The sequence below is a fragment of the Mustela putorius genome, unplaced genomic scaffold (assembly GCF_011764305.1).
Source record: "Mustela putorius furo isolate JIRA1106 unplaced genomic scaffold, ASM1176430v1.1 tig00003853_pilon_pilon_pilon, whole genome shotgun sequence".
Taxonomy (NCBI): Eukaryota; Metazoa; Chordata; class Mammalia; order Carnivora; family Mustelidae; genus Mustela; species Mustela putorius.
In genome coordinates, this window is record NW_025422005.1 from 84,845,145 (window position 1) to 84,871,725 (window position 26,581).

A 26,581-nucleotide genomic window follows, 5' to 3' on the forward strand; every position below is an offset into this window, starting at 1 on the left:
GAACAAATATTTTTAAACAATGCAAGCATTTTTTTAAGATTTTAAGTCATCTCTATACCCAGTGTGGGACTCGATCTTATAAAACCTTGAGATTGAGAGTTGCATGCTCTAACAACTGAGCCAGCTAGGTACCCCTTGAATAATTTTTTTTTTTTTTAAAGACTTTATTTACTTGAGAGAGAGCATAAGAGTGGGGAGGGACAGAGGGAGAAGTAGACTCCCTGATGAGCGGGGAGTCTGATGCGGGCCTCCACCCTAGGACTCCAGAATCATGACCTGAGCCAAAGGCAGTTGTTTAACCAACTGAGCCACCTAGGTGCCCTGAATAAATATTTCTAATAGTTATTTTTTAAATGGGTTTTACAAAAATTTAAAGATCATTTCAACCCCATATTTTCATAGATAATGCTAATAAGGGTAAGCTAAAATAGGTATTACATTTTAAAAAGTGAGGTGTTTTAATTAAAATATCAAGTAATTAAATAGTTCAGGTGGAACACAGATTTGACAAAAACCATGAAGATGATAGTTTCAGGAACACTGATCTATAGAATAAAGCCCACAATTGTTAACGTGATACCACTTGGACCTTCCATAATTACCAACAATTCCACATTCATTTTTGCTGCTCCAACAGTTCACACTTTGAATATCTACAACTTATGGAAGGTATTTTGTGCATCTGTGCATTTATTCATTCTCTTTCTCTTTTTTAGGGAATTTTTTGAAATTGTAAGTTGTAACGGTAATATTACAATGAAAAAAAAAAATAAAATGATTCTAAGGTTTTCTTTCAAAAGCTGTCCTGCAAATCCCCAAGAATGATATTGGTTCCATTTTTATTTTAAGGTCTGAAAGTGGGCTCTAATTATGTACTTCGTAAAATATCATAAGGACTAAACTCCAGTTTTGTTTTTCTTTTTGTTCAGTGGCCCTCAGATTCTCAAGAGCTTGATCCTAAGGAACTTTCAGCTGGTTCTCAGTTTGTAGGTCTCATGGCAGTTCTCACAGCATGTTTTTCAAGTGGCTTTGCTGGGGTTTATTTTGAGAAAATCTTAAAAGAAACCAAACAATCAGTGTGGATAAGAAATATTCAGCTTGGTAAGATAAGTTTTAAATGCTTTCTAATAATATTTTTTTTTCTAATACTATTTTTTTTAATGATTTTATTGTTATATTTAAAGATTACTATATATCTTTAAACAAATAAGCTTCCCATAATTCTGCCATTGATACAAATATCTGCCAAGGTTTTTGCTTTTAAAACACTGTATTTTTTTTTAAGATGTTATTTATTTATTTGACAGAGTAGGCAGAGAGGCGGGGGGGGGGGGTAAGCAGGCTCCCTGCTGAGCAGAGAGCCCGCTGCAGGGGTCAATCCTAGGACCCTGGGATCATGACCTGAGCCAAAGGCAGAGGCTTTAACCCCCACTGAGCCACCCAGGCGCCCCTAAAACATTGTATTTTAAATGAATGTCTTTTATTCAAGAAATGGAATTTTAGGTCTGTGACATAAGGGTATATGTAGCCTGTTTTAGTTCTCACTATTTGGAAATTTAGGAACTGTACTTTTGATTGCTACAATTCTCAGAGGATGTTACAAATGACATATTTTAATCTCCTAGAAAAGGAGATTAAAATACTGGTAAATTTCAGTGATACAATATGTGTTATTAACTGTTATTACCATGTTACCTAACAATGATGTACTCTTTAAATATCTTACAGTTTTACTTGTCAGTTTTACCTCAGTAAAGCTGGAAAAAGGAAAAAAAGATACTTGAATGGAGAAAGTTTGAAATCATGAAATTTTCATCTTTGTTTTCAAATCTTAATCTCCACAGGGAGGGTATGTGCTATGGTGAGGGCTGTGAAATGTGTAAGCCTGATGATTCACAGACCTGTACCCCTGGAGCAAATGATAGATTATATGTTAATAAAAAAAATCTTAATATCTCTTTTTACTTCAAAATGTTGTTTTAGCTTTTAAATACTATGTCATTTTTTTCTAACTGAAAGTACATAGTTTAAAACAAAACATACCTCACATATTGAAGGATTCCTTTGAACAAATATTTTTTATTTATTTATTTGAGAGAGCAAGAGAAAGAAGAGCAAGCAAGAGAGAATATGAGTGGTGGGAGAGGGCAGGGGGAGAAGCAGACTCCCAGGGGCTTAATCCCAGGACCCTGGAATCATGACCTGAGCTGAAGGCAGAAACCTAATTAACTAAGCCATCCAGGCACCCCTGAACAAATATTTAAACTACTTATATACAGTATTATAACTTTTAGTTCCTCATACAAAGATTCCAGCATTTAGTATTCCTGGCATATAGTCATTCTGGAAAACGGTACATGTGAGAGACAGCTCAGTTGCAAATCATCCATTCTATCTTAGGCCTCTGTCCTTGTGATTTTGGAGCTCATCTTTGAAAACATTTTTTCTTCTGTCTACATCAACTCAATAGGTATGCCATGTCTGCCTTGGTAGCAGTCAGGCCCTCCACAGTGAATATCTATACTCTTAATGGCCTATATTTTAAGTCAAACCATCCCAAACAAACCTTCCAAACTTGATTAGTCCATTTTTTTCCAGCTATTTTAAAATAATGTGATAACAGGCAAACCAAACCTTCATTTTTTATCACAGGATTTATTACCGTTTCTGTGCAAAATCTATAGAAATGTATCAAGTTGGGTTTTTTAAAAAGAATATTCGAAGAAAATACTTAAAGATTAGCTTCTTTTTGTTTATTTGTCTAGGAAGTAAGTACAGAGGCTTGAAAAGAACCAACCAATTTAATTCACCATTTCAGAAACAGTGTATCTGTAGTATAGTGGATAAGAACACTTGATTTTGTAGTCAGACCAACTCAAATCCCAATTTCATCACTTAACCACCTGTGTGGCCTTGGGGATGTTGCTTATCTTCCTCTGCTTCACTTTCCTCATTGATAAAATGTCCTTAATTATAGTACTAACTCCATATGTTGCTATGAGGATTAAATAAGTTAGTACTTGTAAAGTGTTTAGAATAAAGTACCTTGCATAGTAAGCACTATAAATATAATATAAATATATATAATATGCAAATATCAGGAAAGAAAGAACTATTAAGAGATTGTGTAATTGCCCTAAGTCTTCTTGAATTATAAAATAAAAACAAAAAGCCAGAATTCATGATTCTGTGGTTATGGGTTTCTTATTTTTTTTTTTTCTTACTCTTTAATTTGACCTCATAACACAATCTAGTGAATGGTAAGCTACCTCAAAGTTTCAAAAAGGGTACATAAATAAGTTGTAGATAACTTGAGATTACAAAAACAGAAATTAAAACATATTTTTAAAAAATATTTATTTGAGAGAGCAAGAATGTGCACACCCACATGCATGCACTAGCAGAGGACGGGCAAAGGAAGAGGGAGGAGGAGATTCAGATTTCCCACTGAGCGTAGAGGTCATTCTATTCCAGGATCTGAGCCAAAGTCAGATGCTTAACCAACTGAGCCACCCAGGTGCCCCCAAATTAAAACGTTTTAATAGAATTTTTCAAGTATCAAACTGTTAAAGATTAGCGAGTTGCTAAGATCCTATGTTAGCCAGAGTGGAGAAGCAGGAACTCTTCTTACCTGTGATTGCGAGGAGTATAGATTGATATAACCTTATTGGATCTGAAATTGGGAATGTTTAACAAAATTGTAAATAAATGCTTTGATGCAAAAATTCCACTTCTAGGGGTGCCTGAGTGGCTCAGTGGGTTAAGCCTCTGCCTTCGGCTCAGGTCATGATCTCAGGGTCCTGGGATCGAGCCCCACATCGGGCTCTCTGCTCAGCTGGAAGCCTGCTTCCTCCTCTCTCTCTGCCTGCCTCTCTGCCTACTTGTGATCTCTGTCAAATAAATAAAATCTTTAAAAAAAAAATTTCCACTTCTAGATAAGAATTTATCTTACAGATAATTTACACAAGAGCACAAAGATGGGTGTTTAAGGTTATTTATTTTAGCATTGGTTATAATTGTAAAAAATAGAAAACATGTAGAAGATTGTTGAAATAAATTATCAATATGATTAAATAGTGCAGTGGTTAAGATCATTGAGTCCAGAGCCACACTGCCTGGATTCACATTCAGAGTCCATCACTTATCAGCAGTGTGAGCTCAGACATGTTTATTTAACTTCTCTATGTATTAGTTTCTTCATCTATAAAATAGGCATAAAAGTATCTACCTAATAGGGTTGTTGTGAGTTAACACACATAAAGCACTTAGAACAACTTGTGGCACATGATGTTATGTATATATTTCATATTGCTATTATTCATTCATGACATATTATATAACTGATAGAATGCAGTAGATCTGTATATACTGACATGTATGTAGCCTTCAGTACTATATACCTTGTTTTGTCATTATCAGCTGTTACTTTCATTCATTCATTCATTCATTCATTTAAAGAACGATTTATTTATTTATTTAGAGTGCATGTGGGGTGGGGGAGCAGAGGGTGAGGGAGAGAGAATAGCAAGCAGATTCTACACAGAGCACAGAGCCTGATGCAGGGCCAAAATAAAAAACTTAATTAAAATTGATTGAGTTGGCATAAATAAAATTAGCGGAACATTTCATATCCCTTTTAGTTCCTTTTCATCATGGAATCTTCAAGTAATTATGGCTTTATAAAGAAATTGCTTCACCCTGCACTCTTTACTACAAATATTACCAGAGACTACTCCTAACAGGTGGCCCTTGTAGGCGTTTCTTTCTTTCATTATAGCTTAGGATTGCTCCTGGAAATCTTTTAGATCCAGTAGCCATGTGCTAAATTCTGTGGTGCAGCTAAGGAACATAGGAGTGAATAAGACATAGTTTCTCCTCTCACTGAACTAGCTTTCCTTAACAGTGAGGCTTTAGTAATGACAGCTTCTGATGTTGCCTATTTCTTAGCTTTGAATTTTTGGATACTACTTAATGTACATTCAAAACTTCTTAATAAGGAAAAATGCTTTGCCACATATCTGAGCTTTTATATCTGCATATATAAATATGTATATATGAACATGTAGAGCTAGCAATAGGAAGATATGAGACAATGAATATGCCAAAAGTGACCATTTTTCAGATATTTGAATGAGACAGCCATGTAGTCATGTAATGTAAGCATTATATATATTTTTAAAGATTTTATTTATGTATTTATTTGAGAGAGAACATGAGACAGGAGGAGAAAGGGAAAGGGAGAGGGAGAGAATCTGAAGCAAACTCCACAGTGAGCACGGAGCCTTGAGGGGCTCGATCTCACCACCACAAGGTCGTGACCTGAGCCCAAACCAAGAGTTGGCAGCTTAACTGATTAAGCCACCCTGGCGCCCTTAATGCCATTATATTTTTTAGTGTTCCAAAGTTGGTAATCTCTGCTCTTTTCTATATCCTCCTGTCTTTTTCTTACAATCATAATACAGTATTAAGTATAATTCTATTAGGTTTATATAAATATCCAAGTAAAAGATTTTTATTTGTTTAAATTTTATTTCTTTTTTTAAAAAATTATGTACTTATTTGAGAGAGAGAAAGCCGGGGCAGGTAGGGGCAGAGGAAGAAGGAGAAGCAGACTCCACGCTGAGCAGGAAGCCCAATTCAGGGCTTATCCCAGGACCAGGACCCCAGGATTATGACTCAAACTGAAGGCAGAGGCTTAACCGACTCAGCACCCAGGTGCCCACCCAAGTAAAAGATTTTTTAAGTAGTCAAATTTTGTCAAAAAGGAAAAGCTAAATATAAAATTATATAAATATAAAATTATATGGAATGTCAGTGTAAAAATATTTTTCCAAACTAAATGGCATATCACATAAACCTTTTATCCAAATAAAGTTTAGTTTAGTTTCTCCAAACTAAATGACATATGACATAAACCTGACTTTTTTTTTTTTAAGGTTTCTTTGGGAGTATATTTGGATTAATGGGTGTATACATTTATGATGGAGAATTGGTGTCAAAGAATGGATTTTTTCAGGGATATAACCGACTGACTTGGATAGTTGTTATTCTTCAGGTAAAGCATTTAAAGTCATATTTAGTGCTAATAAACTTTTTTTTAATGTAGATAATCAGAGTAGCTCCTGATATACAATGTGAGGGAAAGAGATCCCTCCTGTTGGGTGTTCTCATTATATCAAGTTTATTCAGGGAAGTTAAAATAGAACTGGTCTTGATGCCATAATGAAAACTTACTTTGAAAAGGTCATAAATAACTTTATGGTATTTAAATTTGACATAATTAAAATCAAGTATAAGAATAAAAGAGGTCAAGCTGAAAGCAAATACAACTTTTGATTTTTTTTTACAATTCTTATATAGGAAGTCTGTGATCAATGCATTAAGGCTCAAAAGCAGATCTAGATATTTAAATCTGCCTTACATTGTAGTTACATATTAAAATATTTCTGTCAAATTATCTCCATTTATAATTTGAAATTGGTCAAGGGTTGAGTAATTTCATCATCAATATACTTGATTACTCTGGAGGATATAAAAGTGAAGATGCAAGTCACTGCCCTCACAAACCCTTTCTTTGGAGGTATTTGAAGCTGTAAGAAGCAAGGCCTCTTACAGAAGGTGGGTGTGGATAGCAAAGGATAGTTGTGTTTTGAAAGCAGGAAGGATACTTCTATTTTTAAGATAAAAGGAGACAAGGGTAAGTAAAATTCAGAGGAAATTTGAAGTAGAGATAGGGTAAATCAAGAGAGTTTGTATGATAGCTTTTATTCTAGCAGAAGAAAGCCCTCTTCCGGTAAGACTTGAGCAAGATAAAGAAAGGAGGTTTGGTACAGTCGATACGAGGGATTCATCATGGACTAAATAGATGAACACGTACATTGCCAGGAGGTAATATGACATCAATTTGTAGTGAGCTCAATTGGCATAGTTTGTGACTTTCACTAATAAGCTTCTGTCATGTGTGGAGGTACAGTAAAGGTTGTTAACATGGGTAATCCAGATTTAGGATGTGTAAGTAGAGTTTGGCAGAAAACAAAACTGAATAGTGTGGTAAAACCTCATTATTTAAGTAGGCACAGTGTGGACTTTGAGAGAGATTTGGTAGAAAGTTCAGAAGAATACTCTGACAGCAATAAAAAGTAGGTTGAATGGTGAGAAGCTGGGGGAAGAAAGCCAAGTAAAAAAAAATTCAAGTTACACTTTATTTTTACTTCAAAAATAAAAACATTTCATGGATCTGAGTGACCAGTCTTTCCACATTTGTCTGAACAAGTGATGTTTAATTACTAAATTGGTTGAGGATAGATGTTTTATTCACAGTACAAACTATATTACAACAAACTGCAGATTACTCTGGTAGTTACTTCATCAAATCACTTTTGAAATAAAAGGGCTGTTGAACGAGACCTGGAAGTCTGTTGGTTATAGGATATATTTAATAAAAATCATTTATTATAGTGGGATTAAATTTATAGGACAAAAGCTTAAAGCTTCATTGAATAATGAGATTGTCTTGAAAGGCAGTTTTATATATGTTTAAAATAATGTTTTAAAATTTTTGCAGGCACTTGGAGGCCTTGTAATAGCTGCTGTTATTAAATACGCAGATAATATTTTAAAAGGATTTGCAACCTCTTTATCCATAATACTATCAACACTGATATCCTATTTTTGGCTACAAGATTTTGTGCCAACCAGGTAATGTATTCTTTTCTATTTCTTTAAGTCTCTAAAATATATGGAAAAGTAAGAATTCTTAATAAGATCTGGTATGAAAAATTTTATTATAACTTTTGAAGAATCAAGGAGATCTAGTAAAAAATCATTTAGCTGTCTTTTTTTTTTAGTTTTAAAAAATTATTTAAATTCTATTTAGTTAACATATAGTGTATTATTAGTTTCAGGGGAAGAATTTAGTGATTCTTCAGTTGCATATATTATCTGCTGCTCATTACATCATGTACCCTTCTTAATGCCCGAGACCCAGTTACCCTATCCGCTACCCACCTCCCACCAACAACCTCAGTTTGTTTTCCAGGGTTAAGAGTCTCTATGGTTCACCTCTCTCTCTGTTTTATCTTTTTTTAAAAAAACATTTTTTAATTTAAATTCAGTTAATTAACATGCAGTATATTGATTTCAGAGGTATAGACCTGTGATTCATCAGTCTTATATAATACCCAGTGGTGATTACATCACATGTCCTCCTTAATGTCCATCACCCAGTTACCCCATATCTCTACTGCCTCCCCTCCAGCAACTCTCTGTTACCCAGCATTTAATTGTCTTTTATTTTATTTTTTTTTTAAGATTTTATTTATTTGACAGAGAGAGACACAGCAAGAGAGGGAACACAAGCAGAGGGAGTGAGAGAGGGAGAAGCAGGCTTCCCGCCAAGCAGGAAGCCCAATGCAGGGCTCAATCCCCGGACCCTGGGATCGAGACCTGAGCCAAAGGCAGATGCTTAACAACTGAGCCACCCAGGTGCCCCTTAACTGTCTTTTTTAAAAAAGGTTTCAAACTAACTACATAAAAGAAAATATTCTACTAATAAGTTTTTTGTACAAATTTAACTAGCCAGAATTTTCCCAGTAGACTGGAAAATTTTTTCAAACTTTTCCCCCAAAGTAAAATGTCATATAAAAAGTTCAATAAATCGGGCACCTGGGTGGCTCAGTGGGTTAAGCCGCTGCCTTCAGCTCGGGTCATGATCTCGGGGTCCTGGGATCGAGTCCCGCATCAGGCTCTCTGCTCAGCAGGAGCCTGCTTCCTCCTCTCTCTCTCTCTGCCTGCCTCTCTGCCTACTCGTGATATCTCTCTGTCAAATAAATAAATAAAATCTTAAAAAAAAAAAAAAAAAAGAAGTCTCACTTTAAAAAAAAAAAAAAAAAAAAAAAAAAAGTTCAATAAATCATATAATGGCATTTTTATGTGTGGAATTGATATAGATAAAGCCAGGAGAGTAGATGACATTCTTGAATAGTTTATGTAGAGAATATGCAGGAGAAAACTCTTTTAGGTGGTGGCAGAAGAGTGGTTGGGAAGAAAATTACAAAAGGAATGAGGGGTGAGGCAGGAGACCCAGGATGTGTAGTGTCATTGATGCCAAGGGAGGAAACAGTCAGGAAGAATGAAGTGTGATTAATACCCACTATAGCTGGTACCGAAAGTCCTGTTATTTTTAAATAATTATTAACTTATAACCCAGAGCAATGAGATTATATTTTAGTGGATTCCAGGTTACTAGTCTTGGTTTTCGTCAACTTCACTCCCCTCCTCATCTTCTTAACTTCTAAACTTTGGAGTCTCTGAAGGATCTGTCCTTGAACCTCTCATTTGTACTCACTCCCTTGGGTGATCTCTGTTCTCAAGGATGATAACCTTCCCTTCTTTTCTCTTTCCTTCTTTCTCTTCTCTTCGCTTCACTTCTCTTTGCTTCTCTTCTCCTTTCCTTTCCTTTTCTTTCTTTCCTTTCCTTTTCTTTCTCTCTACTTTCACATTTTACTCTGAATTCCAGGCTTGTATATTTAATCGCGTATTTGACATTTTCACTTGAATATCTACTACATAATTCGTTTCCTAACCCTATAAGGGTTTCCCAATTTAGTAAATGGCAGCACCTTCCTTCTCCAGTTGCTTAGGCTAAAATTCTCCTTGATTTAAACAGGAACAGTTTATCCACAGTAACCTAAGAGAAGGCCTATAGATATATAGACAGAAAGTTAAAATATATGGAAGTTCTTTATCTTCTGAGTGAAATAGGAAGTAAGGTTATCAACTTCTCTTTACCTTTCTCTCACACATCATTCCAATCTAGAAATAAAGCCTGTCACCTCTTCCTTTTTAATATCTCCAGAGTCAACCATTTCTCACAACTTCCATTGCTACCACCCTGGTCCAAGGCATACTCATTTATCACCTGGACTAAGGAAATAGTCTCTTGATATATCTCATTGCTTTGTCTATTGCTCTGTGCCCCTAAAATGTTCTATATTCAGCAAACTATTTTCAATGTAAATAAGATCATATCACCACTCTGTTACCTAAAAGTTGTAATTATTATGGCCTATTTGATATGGCCCTCAGCTGTATTGTTCATATAGCTGAGGGCCATATCAAATAGGCCTGTCTTCATCTGATATTGTTTCCTTCCTTCCCTCCCTCCCTCCTTTCTTTTTCTTTCTTCTTTCCTCCCTCCCGCCCTCCCTCCCCTCCCCCATCTGTCTATCTACGGCAACCTCTTTGCTACAGGCTTTGACTTGCCCTTCAGTCATCTTGGAATACTCATCCCCTGTGTATTCACATGACAAACTCCCTCACATCCTCAGGTCTTGGCTCAAACTTACTCTATCAGGAGACCTCCCTAATAAAAGCACCCCCCTCCATTCTAACATTCTTTCCTCCTTTCTTCAGAAAATTCTTTCTTCAGAAGATTTATTACCAGCCTATTATAGGCCAAAGCTTGGCCCTATAATAGGCACTCTATTTGAATGATTATTCAAGATCTTAAAATTTTAATACAGCTAGTAAAATTTATTTGTGTTACTGAGAGTGAGATAGGATTATAGATGGAATGTGGCAGTAGAAAAACATAATATCCTCTTTATGTTTCTATATTAAACATTTGTGGTTTCATTCTTCTAGCAGCCTGGGTAATAGGTCTGGGACACGCATGTTGGAATGTTTAATTTCTCTGAGGCATGGATTTAAAAGTATTTCTATTTCTAGTTTGGTATGGGAATGAACTACCTAGCTAGTAAGACTAGCCTAACAACTAGGATATATGTTTTAATGATGCTTTAGCCTCTATTCATTCAATGAGGAAATTATGCACTAATGTATTATTTGAGTAAGTTGGGAACTTTAAATTATTTTAGATGTTTCAGAATCTAGATTTTTAGGGTACATTTAAAAAGGAATACCTTTAAAAAAATAACACCTCATATAAAGCTGACTCAGGATGCTAACTTTAAATCTTTGAATCATGTAGGGAATAAACAATAAACAAGTAAATGAACAGGTAGATCAGTAGAAGGGCAAACGAATAGTAGTTTGTCAATAAAATTTATATCTGCATGTAAATCCATGTTTCTGAGTGACTATGTAGGATATGTTGGGATGAAGATAAAAAGGGAAAAGATAATGAGTTTTTTATTATTGAAAGAATGAATGTTTTGACACCGAGTCAGATGAAGATGATGGATTATTTTTCCTATAAGTAGACTATCTTTATGTATTCTTATTTTTGTGAAGAACATCTCTTAAGTAATAAATCCAATGGCCTCTATTCCAAATGTATTAATGTATTTTCCTTTGTTATCCCCATTTCACTTCCTAAAACTGCTTAGGTTTTGTTTGTTGTTTTCTCAGAGGTGGTTCCCCTGTACTTGCCTTTCTGACTGCTCCTTTAGTAACCTATCAATCCTTACTCACTCTCTCATTCATCTTATTCACTGCCATGTCTTGTCTGTCCTCTCTGTGAAGATAAGTCCCAACTTAACTTCAACTCTAGATTCCTATTTTCAGTTGACTACTAAACACCTCTACTAATATATCACCAGTGTTCCTTTTCCTAACTTATTTTTCTTGTGTTGATCATTTTGCTTATTGGTATTAAACATCCTTGCATTTAGGCTTGTTTTTTCTTCCATCAGAAACTTATTAAGTGTCCACTATGTGCCTTCCTTTCACTGTACCAGATCCTAGAGAAACAGGAATTTATGAATGAGATATGATTTCCTCTCTTCAAAGAGATAACAGTGATTAGAGAGATAGACATGTGAATAAATGAGAATTTTATGATCAGTGCAGCAATGAAGTATATATATGCAATTCTGTTGGAAATCAGGTGCCCAAATCCTTGAAATAATCATTGTATTCTGATAGTTTTTCCCCAACAAAATTTTTTTTCCTCAGAACCATGTAAAAATAGCTATCTTGACAAGCAGGGGTTTCATGACATTAGGTATTCTAGTAGATCCTGTTAGAAATTTCATAAAAATAGATTCCTGCAGAGGGTAGAGAATTGGATCAGACAGCTTTTCAGTTGAGCATGTGATTCTGTGTAATTCCAGAGGTCCAGAAAGCTAGGAAAGGTCAGAATGCCTGTCAGAGGAAGTTTTCAGTCAGAAGCTTGTCCAAAGCCTAATTATGAAATACTCCTATGGAACTAATTTTCTTCAAGAGGTATTGTAGGAAGGTTTATGTTGTCATAATCTTACCTGTGTACCTGCATCAGAGGCTTTTGAAAAGTTACATCAAACCTAGAGCAGATAATTTATCACAGCAGATAGTTATTGAGCTCCCTCAATATCCTAGGCACTTGGGATATAATAATGAATGAGGAGCACATGGTTAAGCAGGCGTGCAGACATGTCAATAATGTGTCATTTAATAACGTGTAATAAATGTTACCATAGAGTACCTCCACCTAGGGGAATGAGTCTTGGAGACATTAGACGTGAGTTATGAATAATCATTTTCTTGGGAGAAAGGACATTGCAAGCAGAGGGAGGGAGTAGCATCTAAAAGGACACTGTCCTGAAAGGCACACTGTTTCACCGAATGGAATGGCTGAACTATAGATTGGGTAGGTTGAATATGGGAGATGAGGTTGGGGGACCACATTAGGAAGGGCCCTTTATGTCATAGTAAGTGTTGTGATCTTTTTCCTTTATAGAACAAATGTTTATTATTGTGAAACTCAAGAGAGTGACTTTGAACTATTAATAGAAACTTTAAAACAAAGACTTACTCATGTCCCTGTAATAGTACTTTGAAGAATTTACATCTTAAAAGTTAAATTGGTATTCACTTTATCTCCACTTTAAGTTCCAGTACCAGTTTAAGTTCATTTATAGTTTATAATAAGGTATATTATATCTCTGGATAGATAAAATAAAGAATAAACCAAGTCTACCTGCATTTAATCGAATTTCCTTTTGTAAAGCATCCTGTGATGTGGTCCTGAATTTTGTTTATTATTACTACCTTGGATTTTAAACTGAACTTTACTAAAAAAACAAACAAAAAGCTGAACTTCACTTTGGTCTCAAAAGAATGCCATTTTCTGTTTATATTTTCAAATATTTAAAAGTTGAGATCTTTTATTATTCAATGTATTAAAGGCAAAAGACATATTAAGGGGAAATACATTTAAAACATCTTTGCTTTGGGAGCCAATACAGTGCAGTGGATGAAAGTAGGGTTCTAGAGTCAAACATACCTAGATTTGAGCCTTGTCTTCCACTTAAAGTTGACTTTAAGCAAGTTATTTAAACTCTCTAACCCTCAGTTTTCTCATATATTAAAAAAATGAGGTTAATACTAATACTTCTTCATAAGGTGGTTGTAAGAATTAAATGAGATGCATAGAAAACACTTGGCTTGAATACCTAGAATGTATTAAGTACTTAGTATTTGTTAGCCTTATTACTGGAACATTTTTTCCCAAGTTAAAATTGTTTTTATAAGAGAAGAAATAGAAATTGTTTTGCTTTTAATCTGATTATCTCTTTTTCATTTTTTCTTCATCTATTTAGTGTCTTTTTCCTTGGAGCCATCCTTGTAATAACAGCTACTTTCCTATATGGTTATGATCCCAAACCTACAGGCAATCCTACTAAAGCATAGTCGTATACTATCTTTAACTGATTTTTCACAATGGTGCACTAGGAATCTCAACATTAATCTTGCATAGAGGACTTCTACAGACTCTCAGAAGATATCATCATGCTGAATCTCATTGTATTGTTCAAATGATGTGAAAATATAAAAGTTTAAGGATAAAATGTCTATATGTTAATGAAATGGCTATTACATCTAGAAATCAAAGCTTGAAAGTATTTCCAGCTATTACAATAATTATTGGAGAAAACTTGAAATCTGAGTTTAAAAAGATTTTACCTTTTGATTGCTGCAGAAATGTCCTATGCACTCTTTGCAAGAGCACACAACAAATGTCAGATACAATTTTTGCAAATGAGATCTATTTAATCTTATTAAATGTTTTTTATCTTTTTCTGTATAGAAATATCAAATCACATGGAATATTCAAAGTTTGAAAATTATAATTATAATTGCCTATAAAGCTGTGAAGAAACAAGTATGATTTGAAAAACATTTTAATGTATCTGAGATTTTTATATTTATACAAAAGATTACTAAAGAAAAGATTGCTAAATGTCATTTGTTCAACTACATACAAATTGATAAAGTTATGTCCTGGGTCTAATTTATGAGAGAATAAAATTCATACTTAAATTTAATATAGGGAAATACACACATCTATTTCTCCATCTACATTTTAAGATCCGTTAGTGCTTTGAAACTGCTGAAAGCAATCCAGTTGCTCCTGTGCTAGATTGTAGCCAGAAACTTTTGCACTAGTTGAGTTTTGTTCTTAATCTCTTAATTGTATTTTTCTGTAAATCAGATAGATCCTTAATATTTCTTTAAATTAAATTGCTGTATGTGGTAATTTCCATTAAAGTTTCAAAATGAATTTAAAAGGATTAAATACTCATTTAATAATTGAAAGGAATTATTATTATCTAATATCTCCACTTGGAGAATTTTGAACTATCAAAGAATATACTGTACACAACTAAAATGTTTTTAAATGAATATTGTAGCCATTGATCTGTAAAAATTCCTTTAATTTACAGCTGTTAAAAACAACAACCAAAATAATAATAGTATAGATATCAATGAATTGAGACCAAAATGACCTTTCTTAGAGACATTCCAGATTGCCATAATATTATATTATTTTAAATGGCACTATAGCTATAAACTCAAGGCTGCTCAGAAGAACTTTTTAGGCCTTTCATAAACCAACCATCCCCAGGAATACTCTGGTCACATGTCTAGGAGAGGTAGCAAATTCTGAGTTCCCTTTCTGTGGCCCTGTAGAAGCTGCTAGGAAGGAGCCACCACTTAGATTTAAGATAGTGGTTTCTTTTCCGTTTTGATTAGCACTGGAGTTGTGGTTATAAATTACATGAGTTATTTAATAAGTTGGTTCAAGAGGGAGAGAAAATATAGCAAAAATGGTAAAGTGAATTGGTGGGCAAGAATATGGAATATGGATGTAATTTAATTATTGACTATAGATAGAATTACCTATTATGTATAAGAAGTATTTTACTTTATTTTTTCATTCATGCTTATATATTTTTAAGTCTCCCATTCTAATAGTATAAAAACTAAAAAAAAAAAAAAATATTTTTATATTGTTATAATGGATTTTGTTAAATAGAATTTGGCTCAAAAATACTGTGTTACAAATTTTTGGGTACTTTGGCTTATTAGGACTGGCTATGTTTCTTTGCTTTATGCAAACCACATCTCTATAAGACACAGGTCTAATCTATTCCATTCAGAGTCTAAAAGTGATTAAAATTACAAAATATCTTAAGTTAATTAGCTACTGATTCCAAATTGGAATTAACTAAACTTTCTGGAAGCCTGACCTATGATTTTCAGTGACCATCTTTTAGAGTATTTGTTAATAACTTCACCACATTCTGAGCATGGGGTTTTTAGATCATAACAGCATTCACACTTATATCTTACTATCTATTTCTGAGTGAAATCTAAGTCCTGCAAATGCAAAGAATTCAAGAATATATATCAAGATTTATGTTCAGCCTGCATGGAAGTACTATTTGGGTATTAGTATATATTAATTCAGTGTACATTTACATAGGCTGAGTGTACCTTCAAAAAATGATAAAAGGAAATAATTGGATATTAGACATGTTAGTTACCACATTTTCCAGTGTCCAAAATAATATAATTTTTAAGATTCCCAATAAAGCTTTTAAAAATATAATTAAGAGTTGTGAGAAAAGACGATGTGCTCTAAAGCCTATTTTTAAACCAATTTTTATTAGACAAGTTTAATTTATATTTTGCTTTTCTATTAGGCTTAAAGATGTTATTAGAGATTGGGTTGTATAGCTTATAATTTTTAATTTATAGAGAATTGGATTTGAGAAGGGGGGACCTATATCCTAGACCATGTCATTTACACAAATAATGCCATTTTCGTATGTGTGTGTGGTGTGTTTTGATGACCTTCAGAAGCCTTATTGTATCAATCAATCTTGACTATTTAAATTCTTTTTAAAGTTTACTTGTTACCTCTCAACTACTTTGTTCACTATATTCATGGGAGAAGAGTGCCAGTTGATAGTTCTATTAAAAATTAAGAATTAAGTATTTGGGAAGAAAAGTTTAAAATTCAATATGTAGGTGTTTCAACATGGTAATATTACCACTTCTTCAATAAGTGTTCTTAGGGAATTTGGAGGCTAGTTTTATGGTGTAAACTATAGTTTAGAGATGCAAAACTTCAATGTTTACATCAGTTGATACTGAATGTCGCAATTTCACAGAAGGGAAGATAGTTTGATATTTAAACTAGATTCTAAGGAGACAGAATCTAAAAAGAAACTAATTGACTTTGTGCCCAGTAGATGTAGTGTAATATTGATTATTCTTAAGTATTGGTACACTTTTCCTACATATCAAATTATTGGACTTTTAAAATGTCATTGTATTGTCATCAACTGAGTTTTGTTTTGTTTTTAGAAATAGGGGTTAGCATCACTTATTTTATTTACACTTTCATTGTTATATTTAATTACACATGGATGTATGCTTTACATAAGAAAAGGTTTATAAGTTATTTATGCTATATTGAAAGTCATCTTAATCTCCCAGATATGTAGCATATTTAAAGTAATTACAGGACCAAAGAAAAAGCACCTTTATCAAAATCTGGTCCTATGTGCCTTGCTTTACCAAATACCTGACTTTTCTGAAGGATATTACTGTAATTCACTACTTTGGACACATGGGGAAATTGACATTTTATGAATAACTAAAATTCAATTTTTTGGATGTTTCAACATTTGCTCTTTAAATCCATTATCTAAAAGAATATTAAATTAGTATACTGTATAAACATTAGTAAACAGTACTTATTTAAATAAATTATGCACCATTGCTCCATCATTGAGCTTTTGAAATTTTAACAAGTGTATATATATATATGGCTGTTACTTGGTTGTTTTATTTCTTATTATGAGATATAATTTACTGTGATTTTTAAAATATTTTTTAATGAGTTGAATTCTGAATTTGTTTATATGTCTATGAATTTCATTTGTTTAGAAAGATTCCTTTGAGTTTGGGAATGTGATTTGTATATTTAAATTTTTTATGGACATAATTTAGAGGAATGTATAAATTGGTCTTTTGTTAAATGGCTTTTTAATGGATGAATTTGTCTCTGTCATTTTTTGGTATCCAGTTATTATCCAGTTATTATCTATTTAGTAGATTTATGAAGAAGATTTTCATAATTAACCACTTACATTTCTTCCTATATTTCCTTGTTTCCCTTTTCACCTGTGTTTGACTTAACCGAATTAGAGTCCTTTCTATATATTCGAAATGACTCCCTGATCTTTCTGTATCTCTCTATTTACCTTTATCATGTGTGATGTTTGTTCCTTTTTCCTAGCCTGTGCTCTAGCATGGAAGACTGGGTTTTATTTAAACTAGTTAGAACCTCTCTATCTGGTGATAATAGTCTAATTTTTGTTGTTGTTGTTGCTTTAAATAAATTATCTTTTTGCTAGCCTCAGGGTTAAGTAATTACAGTAATTGGTATATATTTTCTTCATAAATCATTGAATATAATTGCTTCTACTGTGACTATCAATTCAGTGCATAGAGATTAAATGATAAGCAATACAAAGGATTTCATTTCCACGCCTATTAGTGAAATAACCTTGTACGAAGTGCTTTGTTTTAAAAGGTCACTAAAAAGTATCAGCATTTATTTATTTCAGCATATCAGCATTTTAAAAGTAGATACTTTGGTTTCTTCTTGTGAAAATAATTAACTGAAAATCTTTACATCTTTTTGGAATTGGAATACTTTTGTTGGAAGTATATCACAGTCCTTGAATCCCAGTGCTATGCAACCTCATACTTACACCTCATAATTAGTATTATGTATAATTAGCATTATACATAGTAAATGGTCTTTCTTACCATTCTTAAAAGTTTTGGATTCCCTCAAAGCAGGATTATTACATACATATTCCAGAAAAGAAAATAGCAAAGAGGAAATAACTTGTGTTCAGACCCTAAAGATGTCAAATTCTACTATAGTAGAGTGTGTCTTGGTGACTGCAAATTCATGGGTTTCCCAAATCTACCTGCAGGTTCAATAATTCACTAGAAAGACAGAACTTAATGAAAGCTGTTACACTCTCATCATGTTTATTATCAGGAAGGGATGCAAATTTGAATCAGCCAAAGGAAGAGGCATATAGGGTAGAATCTAGGAGTCCAAATTCCAGTTTTCCTTTCCAGTTGTCTACTCCCTGTGGGATCCTGGACAGTGTTATTTATTCCCGGCCACAGTATACACACAGTTTTGCCAATCAGGAAAGCTCACTCATGCTGTGGTGTCCAAATTTTTATTGACGTTTTATTTCTTGGCCTGATTCTTTGCCCATGTGGTTGAGAACTTTCCAGCCCTGCCCCTCCCTGGAAAACTGGCTGACATCGAGTTACAGGGGTTTATCCTGAGTCATCTTGTTAGCATAAATTATCAGGTATGAGGTCCTAAAGATGCAGGCCAGAACTTTCTTTAGGTAAAGCCAAATTCCTTATTACAAAGTGATCATTTGTGTCTATACACATTCTTCTGAATTGATGATGACAACAAGCAATGACAGTTCTTTATAGAGACTTTTATACTTTATGATTTTAATTTCAAAAGTATTGGCAAATGATTCTGAACATATGACTTGAGGGTAGGAAAACATTTATAATCAGATACAGTGCTAAGTAGCACATGTAGTATTCATTTAGTTTTCAGTTCTGATGTTAAATGGCTTTATAAGTGCTGAATTATTTTTTAAAGAACAATAAATTATATTGTATATTAACATACAATTTTAAGCTTATTTCTTATTTATTCATTTTTTGCCATTTGAAGATTATAACATGAATGCTGCTTTGGAGGGACTTCTTGATTTTACTGATACTTTTTTAAAAGTCTGTTACATGGTAATACAGTATTTTATTTATTCTGTCATTAATAACAAATACTTGAGAATATTTATAATATTAATGGAATTTAATCTAAAAGAAGTTCAACTTGCTTTTTTTGACATTTCAGTACTGGGTATACATAAGAATAGTTATGGTCAAAATTATTATGTCAAAAATATAATATATGCTTGGTGTTAGTCTATATAGAATTCAGTTTTTGGCATAAAGTTCTTTGGCCGTAAGAACGTTTGGTTTACTTCACTAATCGGAATATGTCTTAATGCTGGTATGGCCTTTTCTTAGTATTTCCTCTGCACTTGATTTTTAGCACTGTTATCTATGATTGTATGAGTGGAGTTGAATGAAGATAGTCATCATGTTTATTCCAAATGAGGGTACCGTAACCAATTACTATAGTAATGATCAGGTAGGTGGGCAGTGCGACTGTCCAATATTTTTGAGACCAGCAGATCAAGCCTAAGGAATTTAGCCAAGATTCAGGAATAAAAGCCTACAAGATAAGAACTATGAAGCGAAAATGAGAGTTTATGTAAAAAACAAAGCCATAAATACCTCTGGCAGTGGTGGTGATGAATTTTCCACTAGCTTACCTGTGGCTTTAGACAGTCTTAGGTCCTTCATTCACACTCAGGCCCCTCTTGGCAGTTCAGCCTCTTTAGCACCAAGTCGATTATAAGCTAACTTTAAATTACCGTTAACCATCACTATTATAATAAAAGGTTAACAGAATAAAACTGATACCAGTTGTTCCTTTGGTTGACTGTAGGGCTTCACTGTTAATTGATAGGTCCACATTTCCAGTAATCCTTTGCTAGGGTTAAGCATCAGCCCTTCATTGGATCGAAGCAATATTTCATTTACGAATTCATTTACATTTATTCATTTAGGATTTCTAATATGTAAAAATAACTTATTTAAGACAAGTAACTTATTATTCCCTTGGAACTCGTTTACCAGACAAATACACTTTCATCCTTTTTTAAGTATTACCTCCTGTGTTTGGGAGTAATCATCTGAAAATATACTCTTGTTAAAATGTGCTTGAAATGTAAAGTATTTAAGGGGTTTAGTTAAATTTGATAAGTTAGACTTATGAATTTTTTTAGACTTATGAATTTTTAACAAAATCTGTGAATGTGTTTGTTTTTATGTGTTTGCTCTCTTTTAAAAGACACTGCATGTACAAAAACACGATTTCTAATAATCGAGGGTTTACATTATCTTCTTTGGGCTAAGGTTTTATTGTGTTCTAGTTTATTCTATGTGGGTAGTAAATACAGCAATTAAAAATTGTGATATTAAGAGCTTTTTCTAATATATGCAAGCTCCTTCAATACGTTTTCTAAATATTATAGCCAAAGTAGAGTTGTTTTTGTTGGGTCATACAGAGTTATAGAAAATCATGACAGGAGATGAGTCCATGTTTCAGTTTATGACTTTGAAAATATTGCTGTGAATTTTAGAATTTTAAAACTTGAAGTTCATTTTGGATATTATGTACGTAATGCTTCAAATTTCCATTACTTAATATTGTCTCCATTTTTACTTTATTTTGAACATTTTATTTTTATAAAATTGTTATTTTAATGGCTTCAGTCATGCTATGACAGATTTAGGTTTGAAAAATTCATGGGTTATCTCCATGCATTCACAAACTAATCATTGTTTTTTTTTTTTTAAAGATTTTTTATTTATTTATTTGACAGAGAGAAATTACAAGTACACTGAGAGGCAGGCAGAGAGAGAGAGAGAGAGAAGGAAGCAGGCTCCCTGCTGAGCAGAGATCCCGATGCGGGACTCGATCCCAGGACCCTGAGATCATGACCTGAGCCGAAGGCAGCGGCTTAACCCACTGAGCCACCCAGGCGCCCCCAAACTAATCATTGTTAAAGACTCTTTTTTTAATTTAAATTTCTTCAGTTTTTCATTTTGAAAAAATTTAAACATGCATGTTCTCATTTACTCTTCACCTAAGTACAACAGTACTAATATTTTGCCATACTAGCTTCTCAGGACATTTTTTTTTTTTAACATTTTATTTATTTGAGACAGAGAGAGTGAGCACAAGCAGGAAGGGTCAGAGGAAGATGGAGAAGCAGACTTCCTTGCTTGAGCAGAGCGCCTGATGTGGGGCTCTATCTCAAGACCCTGGGATTGTGACCTGAGCTAAAGGCAGACACTTAACTGACTTAGCCACCCAGGTGATGGCCCAGCACCCAACTCTTGATTTCAACTCAGGTTATGAGTTCAGGGTTGTGAGATTCAGCCCAAGGTCAGGCTCCATGTTGGGTTTGGAGCCTGCTTTGATTCTCTCTCTCCTTTTACCCCTTCCTGCTTGTACACTCTCTCTTTCTCTAAAAAATGAAAGAAAGAAAGAAAGAAAGATAGATAGATTTTTAAAGTTAAAAATTTTAGGGACACCTGGGTGGCTCAGTGGGTTAAGCCTCTGCCTTCTGCTCAGGTCATGATCTCAGGGTCCTGGGACTGAGTCCCTCATCAGGCTCTCTGCTCAGCAGGGAGCCTGCTTCCCCCTCTCCCTCTGCCTGCCTCTCTGCCTACTTGCATCTCTTTCTCTGTCAAATAAGATCTTTAAAAAAAAAGTTTAAAATTTTAATTTTCTAATTTTCTTTTGCTTTCTTTTAGTTTATGTTCTTCTATTAAAAAAGAGACTATTTCCCTTTTCCCAGTGCTCCCTTTTTTCAAATACCACTAGGTCTTCAAATTATTCAAGTGTATCAAAGTCAATTACAGTCACAGTTCTTTTTGATGTTGTGAGCCAATAGCCAGTGGAAATCACTGCAGGCCAGCTCCTGTGTCTTTTAGACATGATCACATTAGTCTGTGAGTTTTTTCTTGCTTCAGTCACAAGATGTCCCATCCCAAACCTGGAATATCAACTATTTCACCAAGGACCCCTATTCTTTTCAGGGAGAGTGGACTCTCTTTGCTTTTATACCATCTCAGTGGACAGAGCTAGGGAGTAAATTTTTTAAAAGTTCTTGAATTCAAATTGATAACATTTAGTAATACAAGGTGTTTTTTTAAGTTTTGTATTTGCATCTCTTTTACAGTGAAAATACTTGTTCTTAGTAACAATATATTTATGTTTTATTATGTAGTATGTTTTTCAGTAGTACAATACCAATATTACTAATGGTAAACATACTGAATAAAATTTAAGGTTTCTTTGCAGTTATTAATGGATTGAGCCACTAGGTGCCGCTAGAATCTAGATACTTTAAGTACAGCTTGACTAGATATTAAAAAATCCTTGACTCAGACTTTCTTGAATTTTTTGGAGAATGTTGCTCCACTGTTGCATTGTTTAGTTTTATTGCTCTTCTGGCACCACTTGATATTTTTCTCTTTGGAAATGTTAATTTTGTTTGCTGTTGGCTTTTGTCTGGAAGCCCAGATAATTTTTTCCATGTCATCTTCTCTCTGATCCTTTTTCTTTCTTTCTTTTTTTTTTTGTTCTAATAACTGATTTATGCTTCTCCTCCGTGTTTCTTACCTTCATTATGTCTTTCTTGGGGACACTGTAATACAGTATTCATTTTTTAGATGATTTTATTTTTTCAGTATTTTATTTTTTCAGTATACTGCCTGAGTTTGGTCTACTCTCATCTTCCCGGTGGGTTTTAAATCTTGTATATATTGCATCCTTTCACATCTGCAGTTGTATATTTAATGATATTTAATTCATATTGGAGTGTTGTATGTAGTTTTCCTCTGCTTCATATTTCCTAGAGGGTAGTATTTTGTTTTAATTGAAAAGTCTTTATTTTCCATTTTAATAGTAGCCTTGTATGGGGTTTTGGTGGCTTTTTCTGTTCCTGGTAAGATGTTCTGGATTTTCCTGCATCAGCAAGAAAAGGTAGTTCTATGGGGGGGTGGGCAGGGTGTGAAGGGATGTGGGTGACTCAGTTTTACAGCTAAAGAAAGCCCTCTTCTGTTCATATAGTAAAGTGCAGTTTCTTTAATAAATGGTGCTTTTTTTAATTAATTAATTTATTTTTAAATTTTTTTTATAAACATGTATTTTTATCCCCAGGGGTACAGGTCTGTGAATTGCCAGGTTTACACAATTCACAGCACTCACCATAGCACATACCCTCCCCAATGTCCATAATCCCACCCCCCTTCTCCCAACTTCCCTCCCCCAGCAACCCTCAGTTTGTTTTGTGAGATTAAGAGTCACTTATGGTTTGTCTCCCTCCCAATACCATCTTGTTTCATTTATTCTCCTACCCACTTAAGCCCCCATGTTGCATCACCACTTCCTCATATCAGGGAGATCATATGATAGTTGTCTTTCTCTGCTAAATGGTGCATTTTGAGGTTTGGGTTCTGTGATACAATCTTAGTTTCTTTAGTAATATTTAGCTTCAGCCACTTGCTCTTCTCTCTAAGGGATCCCTGTATTTTCCGGGTGCCTCATTAAGTGTTCTTATGAACTTTCCACCTTGGTTCTTACCTGTTTTCAAGACTGAGTTTTGGCCTTCTCATTATTTGGGGGGACTCTCAGTATCCTTCAGAATCACTGCCTTTTGCTTATGCCGGCCAGTGCTAGTTTCTGTTGACTGTAACCAAAGAATCCTAATTGACATACTAACCACTCAATGTAAAGTTTGTGAATATTCACAACCCTAAATCATATACAAAGCCACAAATACATACACAGCAGGTCTGTTAGAACAGGACTTCTCTCTCTTGTTTACTATTGCACTCTTATAGCTCAAAGCCTGGGACATTCTGGACATTCAGTGTGTTAAATTTCTCTTTATTACATTATTTCCAATAGCACTTGCCACAATCTGAAATTATCTTCCCTTTATGTTTGTTTCATAAGTTTGTCCCCCAGTATAATTAAGCTTCATGAAGATAAATATGATTTCATGTATGAATGTATCCTGAGTGTCTAGTAAACCATTGACAAACACAGGTACTCAAAAATATTTTTTGACTAATAATCAGTTCTTTGGGATGGTAAAATTGGTATAGCTCAATGAAGTATCCTCCTGAGGGGCTATGAAAAGTTAGAGTAACCACATAATAAATTATCTTAACCAGCCCTCTACATTCATCCAAAACAAGCTCCTAAGAATTTAGTTATGAAATCTTGTCATGACCTTCTCTAAGGAGCTTCAGGTTGGGGCTCAATTAAATGTTTCAGCAAGAGAATATTTTTTAACAGATGATGAGGGGAGCCTGGCTGGCTCAGATGGTAGGGTATGCTATGCTTGATCTTCAGTTCAAGCCCCACCTTTATTATTATTATTATTATTATAATAAACAAATGATGAGTTTACTTGTTGATGGGAAAATGTAACTTGAACTATCCATCAAGCTAAAACACCTTTGTTTTCCTTTTTTTTTTAAGATTTTATTTATTAATATTTAACAGATCACAAGTAGGCAGAGAGGCAGGCAGATGGGGTGGGGGAAGCAGGCTCCCCGCTGAGCAGAGAGCCTGATGAGGGACTCATGGTCCCAGGACCCTGAGATCATGACCTGAGCAGAAGGCAGAGGCTTAACCCACTGAGCCACCCAGGTGCCCCTGTTTTCCATTTCTAGTCAAATGTTCTTCTATATAGAAATAGAAGGAACAGAAAATTCAAATTTATCTTTTAACATTTTATTTTTAAATAATCTCAAACTTACATAAGAGTTGCAACAATAGGAGCACCTGGGTGGCTCAGCTGGTTATGTGCCTCAACTCTTGATCTCAGTTCAGGTCTTGATCTTAGGGTCCTGAGTTTGTGCCCCACAGGGAGCCTACTTTTTTTTTAAAAAAAGTTGCAACAATAGTACAAACAACACATCCCCTTTACCCTGTGTGTTAACTATCTACAGTTATATTATACATTACCCCAAAACAGTGCCTTAAAATAAGTACTTTTTACCTTACAGTTTCTGAGAGAGAACCCAGAGTGGCTAATCAAGGTGGTCCTAGCTCACGATTTCCTCATATTGGAGTCAGGAGGTTAGCAGGCGTTGCAGTCAGCTAAAGGTTTAACCAGCACCGGACGATCTGCTTCCAAGGTTACTCACTTACCTGTTGGTAGGAGGCCTCAGTTCCTGGACACACAGAGACCTGGCTGTAGGCTGCTTGAGTGTCATAACATGGCAGCTGGCTTCCCCAGACTTGAGCCCAGAATGAATAGAAAGGACCTCGCAGGGAGATGCATGCCTTTTATGACTTACCTGCTTAAGTCACTGCGGTCAGTTCTGCTGTATCTCTTAGAAAAGAGTCACTCAGGCCAGTCCCACACCGAAGGGGAGAATGAGACCCCATCTCTTCCAAAGTATATCACTGAATTTGTGAAAATATCTTAAAATCACCATATTCAAAAAAAACCCACTATTTTTAACAACTTGTCACTCTTACTCCCCGCCCCCCACATATACAAACATGTTCTCTCCTATTTGAGAGCAGGTAGCATACATCACATACCTTCACTCCTTGAGATTTCAGTGTATTAAGAAAAGGGATATTCTCTTAGTACAGTTATCAAAATCAGACTTAACATGGTGTTCATCTGTAGTCCGTATTTCACCTGTGTGAACTGTCATTTCTAGAATTTTACCCCCATTAAGTTGGTTTTTAAGCAATACAGTAAAACAAGTAGTGGGTTACAGAGCGTAACATAGGTTACGTACGTTTTTATTGGCAGGAAATAAAAGGTCCTGGGACTGGAGGCTGCTGGAAACGCACACTCTAGTTGAGCCTGGAGCCGGGGGTGAGGGTGTGAGCGGGGGTGGGGGTAGGAAGGGCTGAGCGCGAAAACAAAATACTGTTTCTGAAAAATCAGTTTATCCTTACCCTCTATTTCTGGAAAACGATTTCAACTGATCCCTTCGGTTCCCGTCTTAATTAGAACGCAGAGATAGCGGTAATAGTTGAGGGGGGCTGGTCAGATTGCCAGGGCAACCATTTATCCGCCGTATTTCCACGAGCAGGTAACTTTTGGAAACATATTTCTTTATCAATGAAGGAATGAAGGGTCCCTACCGCCCAGGGCTGTTGTGAGGACTAAGCGAGCCGAGGAACAGGAAAAGCACAACGGTGCACCAGCCGCGAGCCTAGTGGTTTCCCCCTGGGTTTCCCTCCCCGCCCGGAGAAGGCCGAGGAACCGAGGGGGCGGGGCGGTGTCACGTGGGCGGGGCGGGGCGGGCTCCTCCGCGGATCGCACGATGTGACGCGCCGCCGGAGGCAGGCCGGGCCCTCAAGATGGCGGCGGGCGCCCCGAGCGGCTCGGCCCGGCAGTAGTGGCGGGACGGCACTCGCCGCTGGGGCCGGCCGCCCCGGGAGTGGCTGCAGCAGCGCCAGGAATCGAGGATGGTAAAATGACCCAGGGGAAGAAGAAGAAACGGGCCGCGAACCGCAGTATCATGCTGGCTAAGAAGATCATCATTAAGGACGGAGGCACGGTGAGCTGGGGTACCGCGCCGGGGAGCGTCCCTCGGGGCCCCCATC

The 26,581-nt window shown here is 35.2% G+C and overlaps 2 protein-coding genes and 1 pseudogene across 5 annotated transcripts in view; 2 read left to right on the forward strand and 1 right to left on the reverse strand.

Moving 5' to 3' along the window:
• The window catches only part of SLC35A3 (solute carrier family 35 member A3), a 51,960-nt gene extending 34,672 nt beyond the window's left edge, over nucleotides 1-17,288 (forward strand). For 2 of the 3 annotated variants that reach the window (XM_045064905.1, XM_004775189.3), the window contains exons 5-8: nucleotides 930-1,101; nucleotides 5,937-6,055; nucleotides 7,565-7,698; nucleotides 13,542-17,288. In XM_045064905.1, the coding sequence (XP_044920840.1) occupies nucleotides 930-1,101; nucleotides 5,937-6,055; nucleotides 7,565-7,698; nucleotides 13,542-13,632 (516 nt within the window). In that variant the 3' untranslated portion in view covers nucleotides 13,633-17,288. The remainder of the gene's footprint in view (nucleotides 1-929; nucleotides 1,102-5,936; nucleotides 6,056-7,564; nucleotides 7,699-13,541) is intronic. The other variant, XR_006601834.1, reaches the window with a different exon arrangement.
• LOC101686838 lies at nucleotides 17,057-20,808 on the reverse strand (annotated as a pseudogene).
• A 5,511-nt stretch (nucleotides 20,809-26,319) lies between these two features.
• Nucleotides 26,320-26,581, forward strand: part of MFSD14A (major facilitator superfamily domain containing 14A) — a 41,377-nt gene continuing 41,115 nt past the window's right edge. The window contains exon 1 of one of the 2 annotated variants that reach the window (XM_004775185.3): nucleotides 26,320-26,535. In XM_004775185.3, the coding sequence (XP_004775242.1) occupies nucleotides 26,452-26,535 (84 nt within the window). In that variant the 5' untranslated portion in view covers nucleotides 26,320-26,451. The remainder of the gene's footprint in view (nucleotides 26,536-26,581) is intronic. The other variant, XM_013047174.2, reaches the window with a different exon arrangement.